At 32.4% G+C, this 27946-nt stretch overlaps 1 protein-coding gene across 1 annotated transcript; it reads left to right on the top strand.

The window, feature by feature from the left end:
• The first annotated feature begins 29 nt into the window (after positions 1-29).
• On the top strand, positions 30-27946 carry LOC113521912 (excitatory amino acid transporter 3). Its single transcript, XM_026907576.3, has 9 exons — positions 30-190; positions 13171-13455; positions 14101-14286; positions 21376-21467; positions 22302-22485; positions 23860-24093; positions 24796-24987; positions 25444-25578; positions 26368-27946. The coding sequence occupies exons 2-9, from the start codon at positions 13190-13192 to the stop codon at positions 26528-26530; spliced, it is 1452 nt and encodes a 483-aa protein (XP_026763377.1). The 5' UTR covers positions 30-190; positions 13171-13189; the 3' UTR covers positions 26531-27946.

Raw genomic sequence — 27946 nt, 5'->3', positions numbered from 1 at the left:
AGCCGCAGGACCAGAGGAAGTCCAGACAGAGTGGCTTTTGATCAGTCAGATCCCGAGAGCCGATCGCGTCGCACGTCCCGCCCACGCCGGCGAGCTATCGGGTGCACGATTTCAGTTATGCAGTGTTTATTACTTGAAAAGTAAAAGTACTAGCGCTCCTTGGTGGCGAGTACATCTGTTATTGCATAAGGTGAGCGTGTTCTAGAATTATTCTCTAGAAATATGTTTTTTGAAATAATTAAATTTGGTTATACTGCGCAGTCTACTTGTTGAGCTTTGATTTCATTTTTAATTGACAGTGCAAATTGTGATCAAATTAAAAGGTGGTAACTGCGAGAAATTAATTGACGTGGCACACTGAACGTTGCCTAAATCGGTGCTTGAAATGTCGTTAATAGACAAGAGGTGACAGATTAGCGAAGCGAACCTCGATAAAAGAAAGAAAAATATGGGAAAGCCCATAACCGGTTGATTTATTCCTTTAATTTCTAATAACTATATCTACGTTTTTATATATAAGTATTAGCATAGTATTATGTGTATATAGTTATTTTACCCCGTTTGGGTGGTGTTGATTAACGGAGAGTATTTAATTAAATCATTATTCCCAGTTTTTGTCACGAGTCATTGAAGGCTTTCTAGCCTCTTAACATCTGACACTGGTCTGTCACTAACCATTATAAGGTTTATGCTAAAACCGTCCAAATTATTGATCTTGGGCAACGGATTGAAGTTCAAAACTATGACCTATACTTATAGTAAATCTGTAGTGAGGTCAATTCTGTACATGAAATATATTTCCAAAATAACTATCAGGGGGTGATTAGTGATCAATACTGAAAAAATGCAATCAGTAAAATTTTTGTTTGTCTGTCTGTATGTTCGTTATAGAAACAGAACTACTTGACGGATTTTAACGAAACTTGGTACAATTATTGTTTATACTCTTGGGCAGGTTATAGTATACTTTTCATCACACTACGATAAAAAGCAAAAAAAAAAAAAATGCAGCCGCTCTTTAAAACGTATCGTTTTATACTGTCTACTAGTTTATTCATAAAAATAATTACAACATTATGACAGCAAAAGCTAAATCAATGTTATAAATCTAGTGTGCTTACATATAAAATTATAATAAAAGTATTAAAGCCGACTCTAGATATGTCTGAGCCGCTTCTAATACTAGTATCTTTGGCAGGCTACTATTAAAAATATCAATGATGTTTATAATATTATTTAATAATCGTACTGCGTGAATTAAGTAAGAATTAAGTTAGCGTACAACATACGAGATTACTATTATTTACATTATAAAATTCATGAATGCGAACGGAAAGATGCTTGAAGGTTTATTACTCCATGTTGGACAGTTAGTTCCTTTTTGCTAGATAGAAGTGGAAAGATAACAAGGATACCAATGAAGGATGAGGCGAGGATTTACTCAATCGTTTGACCTATGTTGTGACGAATTCATTAAAATTTAAAATCAATGATTTCCAGAAGATAACGTATAGAGGTCGACCTGACCCTATATTGCTAGCAATGGGACTTCTAGTCCCCGTCGAATCCTTTCGCCCAATTGACGTTTAGTGTAATCTTCATGTGAATGTGTCGGCATATCTATATTATTCTGTCGGTTGCTTCGCCTTGGCAATGGCCGGATATGCTCGTTGGCACAATTGCATTGGACACAGTAATTCATTTCTATTGCTAATTCACTTTTCTGCCTAGTTAGGCGAAAGTTTTATTCTCGTTTGTTTACGCTGATGTATTGGCGATGGCAAATCATCATAGTATATACGTATACATAGATTTGTCTATAATTTAGAAGTTTATATGTTTATTTTATTATGCTTTTTATACATGAATGTAAGTCTAAGGTTAGTAGATTGCTGGTTAGCTTTCGGAATTATCAGTTTAAGAAGTCATCATAATCTAAATACTTTTAATAGGTTGGAAAATGAAAGTTTTTATCTTGATGTCTATTAATCCTTTCTTTTCGTGTGTAGACAAAGTAAATAATTTACTGTTTGAGAAATTAGTATAGGATTCAATAGGGTTGATATACCTTAAGAAGGAAAGAGCCCTTAAAAAAACCTAGTGTGTACTTTACCCTACGTGTATTAATTATATATTTTATGGAATTGAAATATTGTCACACTGATAGCTGTATATCTAAACTCTAAGTATATCAGCGAACATTGAAAACCTTGGAGTTTCTTGATAGAATCAGAAATTAGGTTATTTGTAAAAGATATATATAATATCCCTAAAGATAGCATAGAAGAAATAGGAAGGTGTTACGTAAACATAATGCAAAACAATCTTTAATAAGATTTAGCGACAACCTTAAATATTTAGCAGCAAGTTAATAAATGCACGTAATCTCTTTGTGGCAATCTATGAAGGAGGCCTAAGGGAAAGCTTATTTGTGATGATCAATTAATAATGAAATACAATGGATATTACAATAAAAAAAAATCAAATCCTCCTCTCCAAATACTCTTTAATTCTACTGGTTATTTGATTAGAATTATTTTGATTAATTTTACTATCATTGTATGTGGTGTGACTGCCAACACTTGAAGATTGACCACCACTATTAGTACTAGAAGTTCCACAACCTTCAATATCAGATTTCAATCTCCGACAACCATTTTGTTTGCGCATGTTTTGCGACACGTCTTTCACCTTTAAACAAGACATCTTTAGGCAAATTATTAGATCCCTGTTTAGGACCTTAGTGTTAACAGTTCGCCGCCCAAACTGTAAAAAAAACTATTGGTTATAATAACCAGTGGTATGGGCTTCTGCAAGATATATTTTCTTTCTTCTTTCTATATATACTTATTTGCTACCTTTGTGGTATAAAAAAATCTATTTCAGTAAAATATCCTTTATTCTAATCAGAATTACTTTCCAATCAGTCTATGGAGATTTAACAAATATAATTGCTTTAAAAAAGAATTAAGCGCCTAGTTAAATGATGTAGTATGTCTTATACTTTGGGTAATGTATTAGAATGATTATGCAACGAGACAATACCACAGTCTAGTGCGAAATTACTGAATACTTTGACTCAAGATTTTTGTTACAAGCAAAGCCTTTATGATGATATTTCTGGTATTTTACGCACTCATGAGCTACAGTTCTCGTTTACCTTCAAGCATTTAGTATCATTACATCATCGTCTCAGCCGTTATCTGTCCACTGCTGAACATAGGCCTCCCCTATAGGCTGTCATAAAGAACAGGGCCAATTCTTATGGCAGTTTGCCATTGGGAGGATTTTATAGTAGTTGCCATGCTTGGCAGACGGATTAGCAACCGCAGATTAGCTTTTGATGATGTTTTAAGCTGTTTTTTGCTGACTATTCATCGACCATTCTCTTAGTTTCTTTTTACGATATCCACGGAAAAAGAAGAGATGGCTCATTCTATGCGGAGACTACACAGCTTTTTGATTTAGTTTATAAATTAACGACAAACCCAAACTTCTACGTATCAGCATATTTTTGATAAACGTCTTTGAAAGTTAGAATGCAATTTTTATATACGAAACAAAATGTATACCAAACTCTTAATTGTTCAGTATCAGAATCTTAAATACATCGTTTTTCGTTACCTTATAATATATAGACAAATGTAAAAGATTATTTATTAGAGATTATATGTTAGAGACATGAGAGACAAGTGTTCTGCGATTTTATCTAATCATAAAACGAAAAATGTACCTAAATAGGTACATTTTTCGTAAATATAGTTTATATCTGCGATAATATAAAGTGACTTTTACTTGAAGAGTTGAAGTTGAAGACTTGAGAGTTAGGACTGCTTGTGACTTTTAGAATTATTAAACAGTTTTACAATACCTTGGGTGGTCTATATTGCATCTGTGATAAACGTAGTAATACTACAAAATTTAATGATCACATCCAGTTATGTATGTATGTATGTATATGTTTATGTATATTATTTATGTATATTATTTATTTATATGTATTAGATTGTCTGTAAGAGATTGCTTTTAGCGATAAGGCCTCCTTTTGTATATGCACATTCTGTATAAATACTCCTTGTATACATCTCTACTGTGCGCAATAAAGAGTTTATTATTATTATATACATTTCAGTCTATAGTGATTACAATTATATTATTTAATTATAACGATTTTGGTAGTACTATTACTACCTAAATGGGATGAAAATGCCGATAAAGTGTGGGCGTAGAGCGGTTATGCTTAAGTACGGTTCGCATTCATACGCGACCGCCTAATAGTAATAGCAGAGTGGGAGGGCGGGTGGTGCGTGCGTACGCGGGAGTACGGAGTGAGCTCCAACAAGTGTTACCGACTTATTCATTTTGACTATATAAACTTTACGCCGTATATTTCCGTTCATTTCCGTGTGTGTCATAAAAGGCAACTATGGGAACTTAAAGGTTAACTGTGGTTGTCAACTCATCTGCCAAGTGTGGCAACTTCTAACAAAACCCCTCTTATAGAGGAGGCCTATGTTCACCAGTGGACAGTTAAGAGCTTATATGATATATGTATATGAACGTATGAACTTTATAATGAACTAGATTTTACATATGACTGCGTCCGCGTGATCGGAATATATTGATTAAAATAGATGAAAAATAGAATCCCTTCCTAATTCTTTCATTATTTCCTTTCTCTTCTGTGGAATAAGTATAGTTATTTTCAAACTTATAAAGACCTAAAGTATGAAGTGAAGATAAATTCCAACCTCCACGAACTACCAACAATTTCCAGCGTCAACATTTTAATAAAAGTACTTCTTTACTTAATTAAAACAGCTGGATGCAACTTTATATGAAAATAAATTATTGGCACAACAGGAGGTTAGTGTAGATATGAAAATATCTTAGGAAAATCTATTATTAATTGTGGTGCGTCTCTTACCCACTCGTGAGGCGCTTCGTCCAAGTTTCTCAACGCGGCCATCTTTCTTCTCATATTTTAATCATGAACCACATAATTTATTTCCCTCGAATTAGTATAATATATTGATTTTGTCAGATCAATACACCACCATTTTGGTCGACTGGTAGAGAATTCCATTACACATTGAATCCGTTCTGTATACATATTTTAATGTGTGTAAAAGTATAAATAAAATAAATATCTCATTAGAGAGCTGATGGGTTTGTCTGACATGTATGATGATGTGAGAAGAGATAAGTAAGGTGCAAGTTGCAATTATAACTAATTTCTTTTTTATTATTAAATTAGATTGAAAATAAGAGTATTATATTTATTTAACTATATGTATAATAATTATGTAATTAATTCAATGTTGTTTTGTTTATTTTCTGATTACGTAATATATATATTCTTATTTATACTATGGTCATTCTACTAGCATACATACACAAAGCGAGAAAACACTATGTTATAAGAGTTGGCTGTGGCTTTAAGTTTACGAAACCCGGAAAATTAAAAGCATGTTACCTTTTCGAAGGAATAACACAATGAAATAAAAAAAATATTCATAGTATCTATCTATGTATGCGTCCAACCAAAATACGATATGATCGTTGTCATAGAAAACTTAGACTTGAAACTTGGTTTACTTATTTGGTTAGGTTACGGTAGTAACTTTGTAAAAAAAGTCCATCTTGGTTGGTCTTTGACTCCACTAGTCAAAATTAGGTTTGGGGTTTAAAAGTTAAAAAAAAATATTTTCTTGCAAATTATTCAAAAACTACTAAACGAATTTATGTTTGCAACATATGATATTTTTAAGGAAGGGTAATTTTACACTTTTTAAAATGCGGGGAAATATATGAATTTTTCCCAGTTAATATTATTTTAAAACTGCCTAAGTTTGTCATTTCTTAACTAATTTATTAAAAAAAATTATTTATAAAGTGTTTGTAAATCTTATCGAAAATATAAAGTATCTGTCTGTATAAATTTGTACTTTATAGTTTTATTCTATATTACAGAATTGAAAATATATAAAATTTTTAGAAAAATAGGAAGTACACATCGTTCACATTTATTAAATATGCTAATATAATATAAGATCTATTAGAAAAAAATTAATGTATTAAAAAGCTTTTAAGTTTGATAAAGATAAGGCATTCTCTACTAGTCAACCTTTAGGATGTGTAGAGATACTCGATGGCGGTTTCAAAAATAAAATTATTTATATTTTAGGATAAAATGGTAACCTCCTAATTAGGATAAAATACAAACATTTAAAAAACATACACATATTTATACAATATTTATATATTAATGCCTACATATAAAAACTATACACATGTATATACATATACACACACATATAAGAAACTATTGCCTACTTTATTATTTTTTTTAATTTTGAGACATCAATAATAATAAACGCTCTTCTTTAAGACAAATTTTACTCGCCGCTTTGTTCGAGTGATCAGGGTATGTTGATTGACTGAGACAAAAAGTACTCTATCCTATATCCTTCTCTGTACCAAATATTACGTGTAAGCACACCATGGACACTTCATACAAAACAGTCATGATCTGTAATTATCATAATTACAGAAACAAATATCGATTGTGCATGTGAAAATATGTGCGACTGTAGGTAGGTAAATAGGGTTAACGCGGTAAAAAGCGTGCGCTTTTATATGGTGTAGAATGTGGATTGGAGCTGTGACTTTGAAAACCTGTGCAGTGTTCATTATATTTATTTATTTATTCAAAGCACAAAATACATTGTATAGAATTAGATACTACATAATAACATTACAAAAATTATAAATTAAAATTACAGTTCAAATGAACTGTAAATACAATCAATACAATATTAATAATGCTTATATAAATATAAAATTAAATATAAAATATACTTCATTTAACAGACACTACTGATTATTATTTATTTATAGTTAAATGCATAGTGAAACTATGTATGTGCATATGGCGGTCTTACCACCGGACGGTGTTTTCTACCAGTCAACCATTGGACAAACCGAGAAATGAGTAGACGGTGCATTATTGAATTGAGGAAATATAAAAAGTAATACTTAATATATATTATAAACATATAATTTTTAAATACACTATATAAATATACACATAATATATTAAATGTATAAATATATATATGCATAAATAAGTACATACATAAATAAAGACATAAATGTTACCATAACAGACAACTGTATTAGAAGAGTAAATGAAACAATCATTATTATTATATTTAAATAAATTCGTTTTACATATATTTTGTTACAATATAGTTATGAATACAGACCCATAAACTCAGCATAACGTACTTTAATACTTAATAATGTAAGTACAGATCTGAGTATAAAAATTTTCATTAATCTACTGCAACAGTATAATAAATAGATATTATGTAATAATTATACATTATTTCCAACATTTCTATTTCTCTTAGTACATCACTGTTGCTATTCACTAATAAGAATATTTTTATATTAAAAAGGGACTTTAAATTATCGCGTATGCATGCATAACACCTTAGTCTTCAATAATAGCAACGTGTAAATAATGTCATGACACAATATTCTGGGAGACACATAATACTTTTTATGTCTATAAGACACGATAGTTAACATTTTTAATCAGGTATTATTATTTTGATAGTCGTCCTTAGACTTATGACAGTAAGTGTATTATTATTACTAGTGTGTACAATAAAATGTAAATAAATAAAAAAAAAAGTTACAATAATGAAATGGGCTCACCATTCCATTTGCATTTAGGTACAATATGTAACAAAACCTGCGGTAATTATATTGCCGACTGCTGCATGTAATCCGCGTAGGTTAAATAGATTTGAAAATAATATAAAGTAGAGAAGTATATCAGACACATAAGTAGATTTCCACTTATATCTGTTGATGCTGCTGATTGTTTGCACTTAATGAAATATGGAATGTATCTTACGACAAGAACTTATGAAGATAAATTCCAAATTCACAAAAAATACTTTGATTATTTCCAAGGGTTTTTATTTACTATAGAAATTATTTGGCCTGATCGGTTTTACCATATCAAGGCTTTATCAAAGGTATGAACTTTTTATAATACTATATATTATGAAGAATCAGATATCATATATCAGATACCGGGGGAGACTTTGTGCAAGTCATTTGCTTGGGCACCTCTGTCCCATTCGTGTTTCTACCGTGAAACAGTTGTGTTTGCATAGCTGTGTTGCGGTTTGAAGGCTGGGATATGGCAGTGAATTTACAGGGTACAGAGGCATAATGCCTTAGTCTTTCGAAATTGTAACGCATGGGAATATCATGGGCGACACAGAATACTCCATTATATTTATGTTATTGTTCATATTTATAGACGATGGTTACCACTTATCATTAGATGGGTCGTAAGTTTGTTTGCCATTTTACATTGCATAAAAAATATTAAACATTTAGGATTACAAACCAATTTTTTTTAATTAATTCAAGGCTACCTAACTATAATAGATAATTTTTTAGTGTAGTACATTGACCCAAAAAATAAAATATAAATGATTGTCAATAGGTATTAAAAGTCGTATAAGCTTTATAAAAGCTCGCTCAATAGAGATGCGATGCGTTATTAGATGTAATCTCTTAGGATATGGGTCGATTGCCAACTCCACTCTTTGTGTGCTTCATGAAAGACGGGAATCAGGGTAAGCACGGATAAGCTGCCACCGTGTAATATGAGTATCACTAACTATTGCATAGCTAAAATACATATGCTTTCTGTAGAAATATATTGATTCTACCGTATGCTGTAACTCAGCATAATTATTTTCTCCAATTAATGTAAAACATCTTTAAAATTAATATATTTCCATTTATTTACATGGTAACAGTCATTTTGCCTTATAATGAATGTTGACTTCACTTATTACAGTAAAAACTATCGTGCCTCTTAAGTTAGAGCAAACATTATACATTTATAAAATTTCATTAAACCAGGTGGACAGTGTCGAAGGTTAGCGTGAACGAACATTGTGAATCGTGACACGGGATTTTTACATATTCATTCATTCGTTCATCTTCATAACAGTGATTTATTGTCCACTATTGAACATAGGCCTCTCCCATAAAGGGAGGTTTGTCCGTAAAGGATAACTACTAGTTACCACACTTGGCAGGTAGATAACAACCGCAGTTAGCTTTTGGTAATGTTTTTAGATGGGCATTGTTACATATCCTTCGAACATTGAATTCGCTTAGTCGCCTCTTACGACACCTATGGAAAGAGAGGGGGTGGTCCATTCTATTCCAAAATTACACGGCAAATTTAAATAAATAAAAGAAAACAAAAAACATAAAATAAATTAAGATGCAAGTAAGAGATTTTTAATATTTTGTAAATATGTTTTCCCTTTTAAATTGCATAAACAAATAATATAATCGTGGGAATATTTGTCTGTATGAAGGAGTTTGACCTTTGGCGACAGCTTATCTCGATGCATGGCAAAATTAATGTTTGTGCTCCTGTCTCTATTAGCTCCCCTTCTTCATCGAGTCCAAATTCAATCGGGTAACCACGAAGTTAATTATATGGCTAAAGTCGATATAAATAATTATAAACTTGTAACTCATCCAATTGAATTTGTTATGCTAATTTTAATTTAATTTGTCAATGTTGCCATCTACATTGAAGTAAATAAGATGAAGATAATAATAATAATATAATAATAAATTAATAATATATAAAACTTTAACCTCCAAAGCAGCTCAACCGATTTTAATTAAATTTTATAAGTCTCCTTTAAGAGTTAGGATAGTTTTTATCCTGATAAGAAACTATGAATCGGGCAGGTAGATGTAGGGGTTAAAGCAACGTTTGTCAGGTCGCTTAATAAAAATATAATTTTTATATTCGTATGTACTTTCTATATGAAAAATAATTTAGTTCAGTCTTGACAATTTGATACGAACGGGAGTCAACCCTTCCATGTAAAGAAAGAATCATTACGTAGAGCTGATGAAAATATCGCGTAATATATAAAAAAATGAGTACACCTTTTTCAATTGGTTAAATATTAAATAGAAATAACATTCTTTGTCAATGAATTTGTAAAATCATCCATAATTTCAGATACAATGTACATTGTTTTTTTTAATAAATAAGTAATTTATTATGTTTAAAAATAACGGACACTTCGAACATAATTACTTCAAATTCATTCTAAGATACAGGTATCATTGTACGTGTAGTTAGCCAGTTAGTGCGTGTGAGCGACAGAGGGGAGTCGCGGATTGATCGCGATACCACTAAATAAAGATTTCCGCGGCAACATCCGCGCGGGGGCTCCACCAGTCCGTGGCCTGATCCCACGTGCGCAGGCGCATTACACGCATATACAAATGTTATCGCCACGCCTGTTAGCAAAAAAACTTTCAATAAAGGATCACGGCACATATATATTCAGGCGTTAGGTGTTACATTCCCGGCGACATCTGTACTAGGCAATTGACAGATGTACTCAAATTCATATGTTATATCTAATATAAGAATTTGTTGTTTAAAAAAATCCTTCTTTTTCTATTTCTTCTGCTTCGCCTATCGAATAATATGGCAACAGGAGTGATTACATCCCTATATGGTGACTATTCCTTTTATTTGCACTAAGAGCTTTGCTTCTTTCTCTATTATTGGAACAACAGGGAATTAATTTTTTTAAGGCGTCTGCTACTCTTTTCATTACTTATCGTCTTTCGGAGCTAGAGTGAATTGATATTATTTATGTTTGTTTGCTCCAATTTAAACCACGTCATAAATAGTGACAAAATTAATATAACCTTTTTTTCTATGCAACTTAGAATGACAAACAAGCTGACGGTCTACCAGATAGAAAGTGGTAACCGTCGCCTAAAGACATGAGCAGTACCATGGACATGACAGAGTATACTGTTTCGTCCATAATACTTATAACGTGTTATTCTTATGTACTCTGTAAATTCACTGACATATCCCTTCAAACCGAAACACAGCCATGCAAACACAACTGCTTTACGGTAGAAATACGAATAGGACAGAGGTGCCCAAGCTAACGACTATTGTACAAAGTCTTCCTCTGGTTACAAGATCTTAAATGCTGTTTGTAAACTTAATTTTCATCTTAATGCACATTCATTACCAATTCTATATAGGATTCAGTATGTTGTAAATGAAACTGACATTGAATCGAGAGATCTGCCAGAGATCGTTCATTGTATTTGTAACCTAAATAGTTTAATTCTTTTCCTGTGGTTATATTGTTACTCGTAGATATGCTCATAACACAACCTGCGAGGTCAAATGAGTAACTCGAAGAGAACATTAAATTGCAGAACAACAACATACTTTTCATCATCATATCAGCTTTTTAACTGTCGACTACTGAACATAAGCCTTCCCTTTGGAGGATTTGCTAGTAGTTACCACGCTTGGCATGCGGATTGGTAACCATAGTCTGGCTTTAGAGATGTTTTAAGAGGAACGCTGCTGCCCATCCCTCGCTCTCACTTAGACGGCTTTTACAGCATTCACGGGAAAGAAAGTGGCCTATTCTATACCGGGACCATAGGCCAAACCTAATAACGCCTAATCTTCCTCCCAACACTCTAACTTACTTTTACTATAACATAATTAAGATTCCATATCCACAAATTACATTATACTAGCTATATTCCATGGCTTTGATTGATTGGCTCATGTGAATTAGTACATAAAGTAATCTATGTGTTAAGTTAGGATATAATCTATCCTGTTCCAAATTTTATTTAGATCCATTCAATAGTTTTTGCATGAAAGAGTAATATCCATTCATCCATCTTTACAAACTTTTGTTTTTAGAATAATAATATGACATAATCTTTATTCATAAAATCGAAGTTAATATATTTTATAATATATGTAAAACAATATATGTGTAAACGCAATATCAAATACCATTGAAAGGTTTATTCAAAAATAAAAAAAAATATCGTAACAAAATTAGAATGGTATCAACACGGAAGTAGGCAAAACCTGTCGATTTCAAAAGCAATAATCGAAATTTGTACAAAGTTGGCTAAACTATCGCGTAACATATACTAAAATACTGTCCAATTAAGTAGAACTCGTTCCTTAGTGATATCGGTGAAAATGAAACATTTATAAGACGAGACAGATGTGTATGTATATATGTATGAAACAATTATAAGGTGTGGTATAGTTAGATAGGAAACCTAGTATTTAATGGTTACCACAGTAATAATTCCCTTTCCTTTTCCCATTTATTTATGGTCAGCGCAGTATGTACTCCAAATGCATAGGTCTAAAAATTTGTGGAAGAAGAAGACCTATCATCAAAATAAGTCATATTTCAGTTCACTTCTCTTTTATGAATATAACTTTCACATAGTCCATCTACCTTTTCTTCGATTGTCGACTTCTTTTACTATCCATACACTTTTATATTTAACTTTTCTCCTCCTTTTTAAATTTTAAATAGAATACTATTTAAAATATTTACAATAGTAACTAAAATATATCTTCTTTTATGGTATCAAATTATGGGTTTCGCTAAATAGGCGTCTATAATAAAGAAGTAAACGAAAAATGCAAATGTCTTCACAAAAACAAAGCACGTTATATCAATGAGCTAGAAAGTCACGCGGTCACACGAAGATTACAATAGTATTTAGCGTCTGCCAAGTGCCACTCGAACTACCTAATATTAACCAGACAAGAGTCGCGGTGCCGTTGTCGAGACAACACATTGCATTCTTTATTAGTTTATTATAATTAGGTCAATACAATTTTGGTTTATTTATTTTTAATTTATATAAAGAGAAAAAACAGAGGCTTCTAGGTTCGTTGGGAGATTTATCTAAAACTAATCTAAACATTCGAAATGTATATAGAGATTCAAAATCTTTATTTATTATCTTTCATATTTACAGTATTAGTGAAAGTAACAATAATTAACTATGGTTGCTTGATAGCGGTTTGAGAATCTCAAAATCAGATTCCAGACCAAATCTTCAATTTAGTTTGGATCATTTAAAGTTTGCGGTTTGGGTGCTACTGTAGAGAGTAAAGCCATCATCTTCCAGCAAGCCGCGTCATAGACCTTTGTGTATAGCAAAGTAAAAATTTTTACACCAAAGAGCGCCCATACCTAATTTATATTTAATCGACATTATATTTTGCAGAAACGACGGCGGCCCAAACATGCCTCTTCAAATCCGGCGAAATGGGTGTCCTGCCTTTGTGCGGGAGAACCTTCTTACACTCATGACCGTCATCGGTGTAGTGGCTGGGACGCTGCTGGGCTGGGGTCTGAGGGTCTCCGGTTACGAATGGTCTCGGCGGGAGGTCATGTACTTCCAGTACCCCGGGGAGCTTTTCCTGAGGATGCTTAAGTGCTTAATAGTGCCGTTGCTAGTCTCATCGATTGTGTCGGCGATTGGATCATTAGATCTTAGTCTTTCTGGCAAGTAAGTTGATTTTTTTAACGTCAATAGTAATAATATTGCGATAATTTAATGCATAATTGTTTATTGTATTAGGATCTAATGTCTTTTTTTAGTGTAACAATTGCCGGAATCTGGCGGTATTGTTCCAATGAATTGCGATGGAAATGTGTTGGCCAAAATTTAAGTCCAGCTTTAGATTATAAGGCTAGGATTCTGGCTGTTAAAGATTTTTACTTGCCAGCATGATACCTTTTTGAGAGAGAGAAAGGATTATTAGTAAAGGAAACTAGCTGTTTCATTACTAATAATATGCTAGGTTAGGTCGAACCCCACGCGATTCCCTTTCGAAACCATTATGATTAATTCTTAAGAATTTGTCACGATAGAGCTGACTTGCTTCAACTTTATCTATCATTGGTACACCACCAGTGTATACCGACAGCGCAGATGAGGTTACCATTACATTATCATCTAAAAAGAAAAGATAGGCCCTCTTCTGTGATTACATTCAGAATTTGTTTCACCATAATTTTCATTTAACTCATGAAATTATTGGAACTTTATTAAATTTATTAACATTAAATTCTTCATTAAATTAAAGAAAAAAATTAAACATAAAAGTCGAAAATAAAATATAAACCTATTAACCAATATTTCTTTCTCCAGGGTTGGTCTTCGTGCCATCTTGTACTACATGACGACGACGATATGCGCGGTTATGCTTGGTATCGCGTTAGTGACAACAATCAAGCCTGGTAAAGACCCTGAGGCGTTCAAGCAGTCAAACACCACCACCACCAAGATTGTCACCAAAGACACGCTCACGTCCGACACTTTATTGGATCTCATAAGGTGTAATATTTTTTTCTATACATCCATATTTATTTCATTAAATTTATTGAATTTATTTATCATTTTTATTATTATTAAGATCAGGTAATACTAGTTTTGACGTAGATATGAGCAGAAAATCCAAGAGCTTTACCCCTAGATAATATATCTTGTTTTATTCACTTGGATTATATAGTTATATATATATATACATGTATATATAATTATATATTGTATAATCCATGTATATAGGTGTCGGATACCATATTCTATCAGGTAAGTTATCAGCTTTTTGTCATTTTAAGTATTATAAAAAAAATAATCAATTCATATGTGATGTGTGTTCTAAGGACTCTTTGACACCTTCGTTTCACTCTACAAATGATTTGATTTTTACGTAAATTTCAATGTCCTACTAATTGTTCTACTAATTGCAATCTTGTATTTCTATACTGAAGTCAACTTTACGGAATAATTCAATTACACGATTGAATTTGATGTAAAAATAGTGAGGCAGAAGATATTGGCAATAAACAAATTTATTCTTGAGCTAATAATAATAATATAATTTTCAAATTAATTGAATTCGGTGCATTTGTGCATTTGTGAAACATGAAATAACCTATTTCGACATTATGGAAGCCGGATGGCGAAATTAAACTGCAATGCAACACTTATTAGTGGAATTAAGCCAATGAACCGCTGCAATTTTATATAAACACAATGTAGGATTATAGAATTTCATGCAAAATGTCCAACACATATTTTTAGATCTATCAGCTATTTTTATTTTTTTTTAGACAATGTGTTAAATTTTTTATATAAATATTAGGTTTAACTATTTTTGGTTTTCTATCTACTGTAGATATTTAAGCAAAATCTCTATCACGTTAGACAATATTAACCGTATTAAATAAAAAAACAGACTACAATATGCTTTAACCAAAGATTGTCTGTAAAAGATTGCCATAACGATAAGATCGCCTTTTGTACTTCTATGTCTAAATTTTGATGTGTACTTTATGCTACTGTATTTTTTTTTGATGGGTGAAAATAGAATGGTGACCCCGTCTGCGCTAACGGTATGCGCTGGCGGAGCACCAGTGAAGGGTGATCGATGAGAATGAAAACAGGCCAGTTAGCCCATCATGATGAATTCATCAGGAATTAACCATGATAGTTTCCAGGGGGAACCTATGCTATTGTATTTCACTTGAATTTTCTAATAATCACTGTATATTTTTATTTTTGATACAAAAAAGAGATAAATAAATAATTGTTAAAGTATTAAAAAGTAAATAAGTTGCATAACTGCGGTAAAAGTGAATACGTTTGTTTATAAGTTTTTGGCGCCATAACGGCACAACTAATCATCATGAAGTTTGGCATTCACGTATTTATTTGGCATAGAGAAGTGCATAGGTTACATTAATTTGGTTAATCAATACCTTTGTCAACCGGACAATTCTAAAAAGATTTTGTACGCGTACGTTTATTTAATTTCTTAGGCCTCAGGATTGCATGAGTATACAATAGACATCACAATGTACCATGGGATACTGTGATTTCTATAAGTGGCGGTTACCACTTCCTATCAGTCAGGCCATCAGTTGTTGAATAAATTATTTATGATTTTATAATATTAATTCCATAATTAGGATAAGTATACAATATATTAATTATGGTGACAACTTAATGTAAAATTAATGTAAAATATGCATTTTTGTACATATTATTATCTTTAGAAAACTTTTTGAAAATTTGTTCTTGGTGAATGGATGGTTTTTCTGTTGTGCGTTGATAAATCAGTCAGGGTAAATGTGTCATTATGTATTAAAATAATATATGCACATTTGACTTTCAATTGAACAGTAGCAAATTGAATGTGTGCTTGATCTATGACCTGATGGTCTGATCTTCAATTTTAATACATAGATTTATAACAGATTAGAATTTAACAAAATATATTATTTAGAAACATCTTAGATTTTTAGATCGTTGCCCCTCAACTAACACAAAAGTAAAGATACATTTTGTTACGTAGACTACCGTAAAAATAAGTTACGATAGAACTAAACAATAAAAGTAATTTAATTATACCGCGAATGAATTACCATTATACTAAAAAAAAAGCTATTAAGTGGAAAGTTTGTTAATTAAACGATAACAAATAAAATTAGCGGAAAAACGGCGGGAGGAACATTATGAAAATGCACAATTTATTTACTATAAATAAAAAAAAATGGCTGTCTTATAAAGAAGGTGCACGTAGCTAATAAAATTTTTAAATTATTTAGATAGATTTATATTTATATAAGTGACTAATATTTAACTTTTTAATATGCTGGTGGAGTTTCTAGTAAGGGACCATAAAAGAGGATGAAATCAGGTCAGTTGATCCATTGTGACGTATTTTGTACGAATTTATTTCGGAGGGATCGTGTGAAGGTCAACCTGACAAGGTACACTGCTAGTAATACAGTCACTAATCTCCATTACTCATAATCTCTTCCCCCTGGCTAAATGACGTTACGTATTCAAGCAATGACAATTTTACGGTATTACATGACACTCTTAATCGACAATTGCGTTCAATTCATTGCACATTCTAACACCTCGCTATAATTGCATTGTACTGACACTCGATATTATTTTCCGTTTGATAACGAATGAAATACATTACGGTTTCACTTGCATACCTAACTACTAACTCTCACTGTGATAAAGCAATGTATTCGTGAAACAAGACGTTACCAGCGTAATTGTCAATTGCATAGTGAAGTGACACGGGTGGCGGTTCCCTGCTCGTCAGTCTTCATCAGCGCGCTATTTATATAGCGCCCTAGATACTTACAATCAGGGTTGTCCATAAGGATTTTTCTTAGGAGTAATATATAAAAGTATTGTTTTATATTTATTTTAGACTATTTTGGTTTTAGCAATTGCTAATGTAACCTACGATTTTTTCCGCATGAATTATGTTAAAATGTAAAAATTATGTAAATTCAAGTGTTATGGTCCATCAGCGTACCAAATTTCTTTTAAAAGTGTGCAGTATTATGTAAGATAAATAAAATAATAGCTTTACAAACATAAATATTATTATAATAGGATAACTAACAATATATCGTGGTTTTGTCAGTATCAATTAGTATTATAAGAATTCTGACGAATGATTGAAGAAACGAAGTAAAAGTATATATAGAAAGGTTCTTTGGGATAAATAGAGCAAATTCTTGTGGAAGATATTTATTACGGATAGAAATTTGTCACATGAATAAAGTTATAATTGTCAACCCTAGGTAAAAGATCAATCCAATAAAATGCGGTGCGGTAGATTGGCGCAGAATAAAATGCCAGGTGTATACGTCACTTGAAATCATTTTTGGCAGCGTACTTTGAACATATATTAGTCTGTAATTATGGGACAAAAATCCATTACCATGACATTTTTATGTATGTTCTATTGTTTCGAGCCTCACTGGGCACTTTTATCATTTATATAATAAATACATAGGTAAAAATGATTTAACTTGTCAATAAATGTAATTTTCTTGGAATTTCAAATTAATATTTACATATATTAAATATATTAATAATAATAACATAATAAAATTTACATTAATTATATGATATTAGTGAATAATTTTATTGAACGGAAGAACTACTCATGCTGTTACTTACTCTTTACCTAGACCTAACTTATTGTATTTAGGGGGGAAGGGATTGTTAGTAATGGGGTCTAATTGACCCAAAGCTAGTAATACACTATACCGGGTCGACCTCCACGCGGTTTCTCTGGAAACCGCCGTAGTTAATTCTAATGGAATTCGTCACGATGGGCTAACTGACCTGCCTTGTCATCCTCACCTATCATCTCTCACTGGTATCCCGCCAGCGTATCCCGATAGCGCAGGCGGGGTTACTATTCCATTATCACCCTATAAAAAAAACCTATTGTATTTACAAATCACAATCAGAATTTACAAGATTAACCATTCTGGTGAATTTTAAATCCTTCCTCAAGTTTCTTCAAAATTTTATGGGTCAGGTTTTGTTAAATACTTGAGAGCCGGATGCCAGTGTTGGCATAATTGCTTGATTCTTGATCGGGCGCGATTCGCAGTTTGGACGTCGAATGATCAACACTTCGGTCCGAGCAGCGATCTATTATTATTTTCCTAAAGACGCCTCTTTTAGGGCGAAACACGCGTCGCAAAATGTGCTTGGACTGAATAATGTTCGAAGATTGGTCACTTATATGGAAGGTCGTAAAACTTCTACAGACAATAATAGTAGTCAATCTTTAAATGTTGGAAGTTGTACACATACTAATGGCAGTGGAATCAAACAAAATAATTCTAATCGATTTACCAATAATTGCTTGAGACGAGTTCGGAAAGGGGATAGAACAAAAGATAAAAGCAATCGATGACGCATCGCCAAAAATCGGTTCATTTTAACAACGTAGCATTATTTTTGTGTGTCAGCCCTAAATTGACAATAAATATCCTGAGTCTCCTTGGCAGTTTTTTGCTTCGGGTCGCTAACTCGATTTATTAGGAAATCTTTGCATCAGACAGATCTTAATGGAGGATCACTTTCTAAAATGTCACAAAACTTTTAAAATTACCTATTCTGTAAGATCATAATTTAGCAGACTGGTGCTTTCTATAAGAAATACACAGTCCTTTTATAATTATGTAGTTATTTTTGCAGTTAAATACTTAAAACGAAATCATTATGTTTATTTTTTTATATAAAATTAGTCACAGTAACACTACTATCCTAGCTTAAGTCCAATTATTTACAAGAAGATCTAAGAGGATGCAACGTTAAGAAAAAGTTAAGAAGTGAGACATTAAATATAATCTGTAATTGAGCTTTTTTAAAGGATCTCTTTAAGTTCTAAGTATAAAATCTTTATATTAAAAAGGTACCATGACAGGTTACGTGTAGGGGCCGCTTATAAATTGATACAAAGAAATAATAGTAAGATGCGGTGATAACGAAGAGTTCTTTTGATAATAATTCATTTGATTTGAAGAATGTATTTTACGGAATCTTATTAACGGATCGACGAAGCATTATAAGCTTTTCACAAATACACATTGTCTTAATTCCTTATATTTGTAGAATAGTTCATATCTTTTTCGAACGGAAAGTCTGTGAAGGTTGAAATACGGGAAATAAAGAATAATGTAATATTTAATCAATTTAACATAGTCTTTAGGGCTAATTATTTATTTTAAATGATTTATAAGTGTGAGATTTTTTTTTTATAAATAAGGCTTTAAAATCTCCCACAAATAATTTTTCACTATATCCATATGCGTGTAATGAGTGCTTCTGTCTTCCGCGAGCATTATAATCGCTAAAACATAAATATTATATAAAAATTATTTCAAAATCGATAATGAAACACACACATATATATATATATATATATATATATATATATATATATATATATATATATATATATATATGTGTGTACGAGTATATTATGATATAATATATGACATTTTTCGATGCGACTGACACGTGTGATAATCTTATTGAATTGGAAAAATACAATAGGAACGGAAGCAGCTGGCCTTCAATCATTCACTGGCTAATCGGGGTCGCTTTACTTACCTAAGTACTAGCGGCTAAATCCTATTCAAAACATTCGGCCTCCATTTGGCGAATTAGCAGAGGAACGAGGATTATTTACTAGCTTTTGCCCATGACTTTGAACGCGCGGAAGAAAGAAAACTTATTAAGTAGATCATTTCTAGATAGCGTCTATGATGTATAAGTAGTATAATATACTCATGTAGTAGGGGGAAAGGGATTGTTGGTAATGGGGTGTAACAGCCCCATTGCTAGCAATATATCCTATTAGGTCGACCTCCATGCGGTTCTCCTTGGAAACCCTTGTGGATTATTTCTTATGGAATTCGTCACGATGGGCCAACGGACCTGACCCCACCTATCTTCACCCATCATCTCTCACTGGTGCCTCACCTGTGTATACCGATACCATTCCATTTTCACCCACTAAAAAAACACTCATGTACTAACAGACTGATAATGCAATCATAAAAACGAGCCAAGAAAATAGTTTCATTTGTTTGTAAACATGTGTATGTGACAGTTCTGAATCTATATAGAACGTATGTTCCAAAAAATCATCTATTTGTTATAATTTTTATTTCAGTTCATGGGTATGCAGAACTTTATTTGAATTGAATATACTTTTTTTCTACCAATTCTTATACAAATTACGAGTATCTCTGATGGTTCTAGAATATTGTATCTAAAGAGATAAATGTTTAAAATGATTATCTTAAAAATGAACATAAGTTTAAAAAAATATATCGGAAACGGTAAAAACACAGTGAGTTCATTAATTTCCCCGTCACATATAATATAACATATACTCTTACGTAGACATTTGATAAAACCAGGTAAGTTAAGTAAGGTTAAGTAGGACCTACAAGAATACTGTTAAAACACCATTCAATTTGGGATAATATGAGTAGTTTTTATTAACAATTTCATGACCTGAGTTAGTTAATTATTTATATGATGCTTTTAATTGTTATATAATACTTGTTTTTACTCGCTACTTCACCCGTGAAACCGGGGCATTATAACTTATTAACATAAAAAGTAGCCTATGTGTGTGTTGCGATATTATGCGTATTTGAATAAATAAGTAGGTATTAGTTACATTATAGGAGGATCAGTTTTTAAATTGGGGCACACAAGTAATTTCCTTTTTCGCTTTATCTTTCCGAGTTTCCGAGTTCTTTTCATAAATCATTAAGTTACCATAATCCCTACATTATTATTTTTGGACATGATATATTATTTTACTGTGTATAGAAAGTACACAGAAATACGAGTATTGTAATTTTTTTTTTAAAGTAAATCTTTACTATTTTTTATGAATGTAAAAATCAGTCTCTTACTCTCGTAATGAAATTTAGAAAAAAGCTCCGGTATGCCATTGAAAATACTGAATCTGATCCCGTTTCCTTCGAAATATTTCTATTGGTCAATAATTATTTTGTTATGATTTTCTTATATTATTTTAATAATAATAGTTGTTGTTAATTTCAGAAATGTGTTCCCGGAGAACATCGTTCAGGCCACGATCGCAACATACAGAACTAGGTTGGTGTACGACAGCAAAGACCCCAGAGCGATTAAAGGTTACAATAATATTTGAATATATCAATAATTTGAATAATCAGATATTTTAGATTATATATATATCTATTTACTCTAAATTTATAATATTATTTTGTTCGTAGACAAATAATTATCATAATGCGCGTTATAGCATGGTGCAAGTGATAGATAGAGAAAGTAAATAAGTAACTTATAGAATTTCATCAAAACATTTGTGTTATATGAAAATATTACTAATGACTATGACTTCTACTGTAAACATCTTATTATACTATTAAGATAATGGAATAGCAATCCCGCCTGTGCTAACGATATCCGCTAGCAGGGCATCAGTGAAGGATGATAGGTGAGAATGAAAAAGACAGGTCTGTTAGCTCATCGTGATGAATACATTTGGAATTCAGCACGACGATTTCCAGAGGGGACCACGTGGAGGTCGATCTGATAAGGTATATTGTTAGCAATGCGGACTGCATTACCAACAATTCCTTTTCCACCAGTGTCAAAATGTTAACTGTTATTTACACCAAACTACAGCGCACAGAGTAAAATTTAAAATATTATAGTATTTTTATAAATTTCTAAGAGAAAAGGAAAATGGCATTATATGTATGTTTATATTAAATATAAAAAATTAATAATTATATTCACAATCATATAAAAGACCCAATGGGCTAATCAAAGGCATTTGTCGACTGTGGTCGTTATATTATGGTGCATATAAAATTCGACAACGCTACATTTCGCCAGAGTTCATATTCTTATATCCAGCCTGGCAGAGGGCGAGCCTACCACTACCATTAATTAAATATCAAGCATGATTAAGTTCTACAAATATGTTTATGGTATTGCAGGTAACTTAGAGACATACAAGATCGAGGGTGACTACCAGAGCGGCAGCAACGTGTTGGGGCTGGTGTGCTTCAGCATAGTGCTGGGTATCACGCTCGGCAAAATGGGCGAGCAGAGTCGCCCGCTGCAGAATTTCTTCCATTCCCTGTCTGAAGCTATGATGATTATTACTGGATGGGTCATTTGGTAAGTGTAAAATGTTATTATTACTATTTTTTTATATTACTGCACACATACAAGTATTGGTAATAAACGGTTACCGTAGTCTGCATATATATGTATAATTTTTTTACTTAACTGTTCCTGTGAATATATCTACATAATTGGGATAAAATGAAGACTATGTCCCTCAGTGTACCATATTCAAGTTAAAATCAAATTAGTACGTAAAACTAAGAATTAACTTATGCTATAAAATACATTAGAACAGAAATTTCATGAATCAAAAACAAAAAAATAATTGAGTTTCCTACATTAAGTCAAGTATTTGATCTCGTATTTTTAGTAATATGTTTGTTTTACAAAAAAAAAAATATGAACAATGATAAATTCCTACAAAGGTCAAATAAAGGAACGAGGAAAGTAACAAAATGTGAAGTCAGAGTTCAATTAATTAACCTGTGTCCTTTGCGTGACCATAGATTAATATTAAATTAGCCTGTGTAATTTTGCTATTGTCAGTCTTTTATGAGAAGTGAATATGCCTTACTTTCATGATATCAGCCTATAACTTTCCACTGCTGAACATCAACCTCTCCCTTGGTTTTGCCAGTAGTTGCCACTTTGATTGATTGGCAACTGCAGTTAGGATTTGGAGATGTTTAAAGAGGGACGCTGTTGCCTATCCCTCGCCCTATCTTAGTCGCCTCTTACGACCCACGGGAAAGGAAGGGGTGGCTTATTCTATGCCGGGACCGATACGGCAAACGTCTTACTTTAGATAATTATAATATATACCTACATGCATAATTGTTAGTAATATAATAGTTTACTCAGGTCAACCTCCTGATGCGGTACTTCCTGGGAATCATTGAAATTAATTTAATGATAAATTTATAACGGCGAGCTTAATGACCCAGCTTTATCTTCACCTATCAAATCTGACTGATACCCTGACTGAGTAAACCAAAAGCGCAGGCAGGATTAATATTCCGTTTTCACTGATTCATTAAAAAGCATTGTCAGTTATAGGGTCGCTAGTCCAGTTACTACCTCCTCCCTCTTGCTGTCAGATTGTCTGTTATTAGTGGTAAATAACGTAGTAATTTGTTTTGTTTTGTAACTACTAGTAGTATTTTAGAGGGGGAGAAAGGGATTGTTTGTAATGGGGATTTAACAGCCCCATTGCTAGCAATATAGAGTATATCCCTACAAGGTCGAAAACTACGCGGTTCCCCCTGGATATAATTTTGGTTAAATCTTTATGACCTATTTCATCCTCAACTTTCATTGTTTTACTATTGATAATAAAGACAGAGTTACCATTCCATTATCACCCATAAAAAAATATTAGTAGTATAAAAAAACAAGATTAATATTAGCATTGTTTCATTATTTCAGGTTGTCCCCGCTGGGCGTTTTCTTCCTAGTCACAGCGAAGATCATGGAGATTGAGTCGTTCTCGGAGCTGGTTGGACGACTAGGATTGTACTTCATGACTGTCCTCCTTGGCTTGTTCCTCCATGGTTTCGGTACTCTGAGTATCCTCTTCATACTAGCTACAAAGAAGCTGCCGTGCCGTTACTTGGCCAAAATGGGACAAGTGATGGCTACGGCGTTTGGAACCGCTTCGAGGTATATGTCTTCTGTTTCGGATGTCAATTAAATAGATATAATTCTAAAGATATTTATATTTTCATGTAGTATTTATAATTCAATTATTTAGAATGTCCTTGGACTTATATTAAGCCAAATCTACAATTTAAAAACCTTCGGTTTGAAATATATAATAATCAAATAATTACAGTGATATGGACTTCCGCTAAAATTCAATTAAATATATCCATACCATACCATAAAAGCCGTTAATTGTCCTTTGCCGAATATAGACTTCCGCTAATGGGGAGTTTTGCCATAGTCACCACGCTTGGCAGATAGGTTGGCAATCGCAGTTAGATTTTGGTGACGGTTTAAGAGGGACGCTGCTGCCCATCCCTCGACCATTAAATTCCCTTAGTCATCTCTTAAATGAAGGAAATGAATGGGTGGCCAATTGTATGCCGGGACCACATGGCGGTATAAATATAGCCAGCACAATCTTAATTAATTTAAGAGTAAATTAGAATTGCCCGGCTAATTTTGTTATTTGCAACCGTGAACCGCGCTCATGAATGAGGGCTTCTATGTAGTACTAATCTAGTTGGTCAAATCCAAACTTAACACTACTCACGGTGATTATTATTCACCATTAGCAAATTAATAAAAATATTTTTTTTTACTGAAGTATTGTAATAGTTGAAAATAGAAGATAAAAATCCGTGACGTCACTGATTTCAGTTCAGCGACTATGCCAATAACGATCGGCTGCTGTGACGACATGGGCCTGGATCCGCGCATCACCCGCTTCGTGATCCCCATCGGAGCGACTATCAACATGGACGGCACTGCATTGTATGAGGCCGTCGCCGCTATCTTCATCGCGCAGCTCAGGAAAGTTGAGATGTCGTTTGGGAAAATTGTTGCTGTCAGGTGAGTTTTGTTAACGACTAAAAAACAATTTAATGATAATGAAATGGTAACCGCATTGCGGTATACGCTGGCGGGGCACTAGTGGGAGATGATAGGTATAGAAATCAAAAAGTCAGATGGCTCATTTTTTCAGTTATTTCTTCCTGGAAACCATCGACTTCCAGTCCAGGAAAGACCCCTGAGTTCCTCTCGACGAAATCGACGTGGTATATTGCTAGCAATGGAGTCGATAGTTCTCATTACTAACAATTCCTTTTCCACTCTTTCTGTCGACTTACTATGAGTATTTAAAACTTTACAGCTATACAAATTAAAAGGAGCTGCTCTGCAAATTGGCAGTAAAAGCACATACAGAACACACTGGTCTGTAGTCACGTGACCTAAATATTTTTTTTTATTTATAATAAGCCCCTAGACTACGTAGACCCGTGAACAATATTTATTTTCACTACGCAGTGTGACAGCGACAGCGGCTAGTATAGGCGCAGCAGGTATCCCGCAGGCCGGCTTGGTTACCATGGTGATGGTGCTCGATACCGTCAACTTACCCGCTGAGGATGTCTCCATCATCCTCGCGGTCGACTGGCTACTGTGAGTACACCAAAATACCCTTTTACTTATAATTATCATAGAATCTCCAGAACCGACATGCTTGAATGAAACGAGTTCTGGGAACTATATGTAAACAAGAAATATATGTAAATATAGAGACCTTCGACACTCAGTTTTCTATGCCTACCCTGCCAGAAAGACGGCGTGCTCCTGGCAGGAATTCCTGGCAGATAATCAATAAATAAATAATCATGTTATATACATATATTATTCCGCAACATCTAGGTGTTAATTATATGTTTTAGACAGTTACTGTTATCCAATATTTTTTTATTACTTTATTCGTCTAAAGTCGTCGTTGCCTTATAAAAACTGTTTATTGTTTGCTGGCAAATTAGAAAAAAATACAGTTTTACAATTATTCAAGAGTACTCGGCTTGGCGTCGTCCTTTTGATTACTAGTAATTTTACTTCATTCTAGAGTTCGATCGTAATTGTTTGATATTATAAACTTATTATAAACTTTTTAATTAATATTATTTATTTCATTAACTGGGTGAGCTTTACATTTTCCCATTATTATATTTATTGAATATTGTTTTTATTTTTAAAACTTATGATAATTTTTTTATGTATATGTATATATTATCTACCATTAAATTTACTTATCTATGTAAAGTTTGTGCAGGTGTTTTTGTAAAAAGTAAAAGTACAGAAAATTTTAGGTTTTATAGTCATAAATATCAGCTATCAATCAATTTTACTTTGTAGATTACTAAAGTAACACTAAAAAAAATAAATGTGTATCAAATTATTGTTCTATTACAGTGACCGATTCCGCACAACAATCAATGTGGTTTGCGATGCCTTGGGTGCCATCATAGTGACGTCATTGTCACAAGGTGATATTGAGAAAACGCGCGCGCACCAGAACGACCGGGAAGTCGCGTCCGCGCACGAACTCACGGAGCTAGGGAAGGTCGACCATTAAACGACTGACGAAACGTCCAGCTGAAAAATAACGGTTAATAACCGTTTTGTGTTCGAATAACGTTACCGTTATTATATGTCAGGACAATAACGTAATTGATGTAATAGCATAAATTGATCTGTTGTGTGACTCTACGATGTTTGTTAGATAAAATGTTTGTGTAATGTTATCAGTCTTGGAAATAAAAAAAAAATGTGTTTGATTATATTATTGGCAAAAAGAGTGCGAATCTCGTGTCATGTAGTAAATTGACAATAAATAATGTTTTGTTTAAACTCTTTTTCTAGGTATATAAAACGATAAATTATGTCTACAAAATGGATAACTTTATAATACATTTGATGTATTTAGTTATAATTGTTTACATTACGTAATTTTTTACGAGAATATAAAATGTTTCAGTGTGTTCTAAATGTGCCATTATATATCTAAATATTCATAAAAGTTGAAATAATTATGCTCGCTGGTTTGCCGAGGAATTAATTCTACTTATAAGTACTTAAAAACTTTTTCATGATTTCTCAAAAGAATATTTGTAATATGATCTTGCGAACATTTTGAGATGTCGTGGAATGGATTTTGAGATAAAGATCATATAGGGCAAAATGTTATTTCATTAGCATTGAATAATTCCTTCTACTAAAACAGATTTAAAAAAAGGAAATAGCCCCATGAAATATATTCAAGTTTTAAACAATAAATATTTTTGTATGGATGTACATACATTTTAGTGCACTAAAACTTTTCTGTTTTATAAATGTCTACAGTAAATGTGCCATAAAGCAAGTCAAAGACTTTAAAGCTTGTGTTGTTAGATTTTATTAATGGAAAACTATTTATATATATAGTATTTAATTGACTATCAATCACATTATTGCATTCCATTTATTATATTACCGTATCACTTTTACATTTGAGTGTTAAAAGATTTTTGTTATTAATTTCATTGTTTTAGTATAGATTATATAAACTAAAATAAAATATAAAACTTAGTTGTGTAATTTATATGTAAAGTAGTACGTGAAACAAAGAAATCGTTCATTAGCTTTTAAGTGGTGTGAAGATATCTGGCCAAAACTTGTGTGTAATTAATGGTATTAGAATCACTTACTAGGTAGTATGGTTAATACGTGTCATATTCCTAGATCGGAAATGTTTATCGTAAACTTATTTCAGCTAGCTCTAGAGCCTGGTTATTTTGATATATCATATTTCCAACTATACTAATTACTTTTTGTAGTTATGAATTTATAGCTATTATACCAAATATTTTAACACAAAAATTGACCAAACTGATGTACAAATGTTATATTGGTAACGACTTCTTTATTCGTAATTCGCTGTTAAACTTTGATATATCTCTATATGGAAATAGTTGATGTGAAATATTTTAATAAACACATATTGTGTGAATAA

This window comes from Galleria mellonella, unplaced genomic scaffold (assembly GCF_026898425.1).
Source record: "Galleria mellonella isolate WM207_F2 unplaced genomic scaffold, CSIRO_AGI_GalMel_v1 utg63, whole genome shotgun sequence".
NCBI classification, from domain to species: Eukaryota; Metazoa; Arthropoda; class Insecta; order Lepidoptera; family Pyralidae; genus Galleria; species Galleria mellonella.
This window is presented reverse-complemented; position numbering and strand designations above follow the sequence as displayed.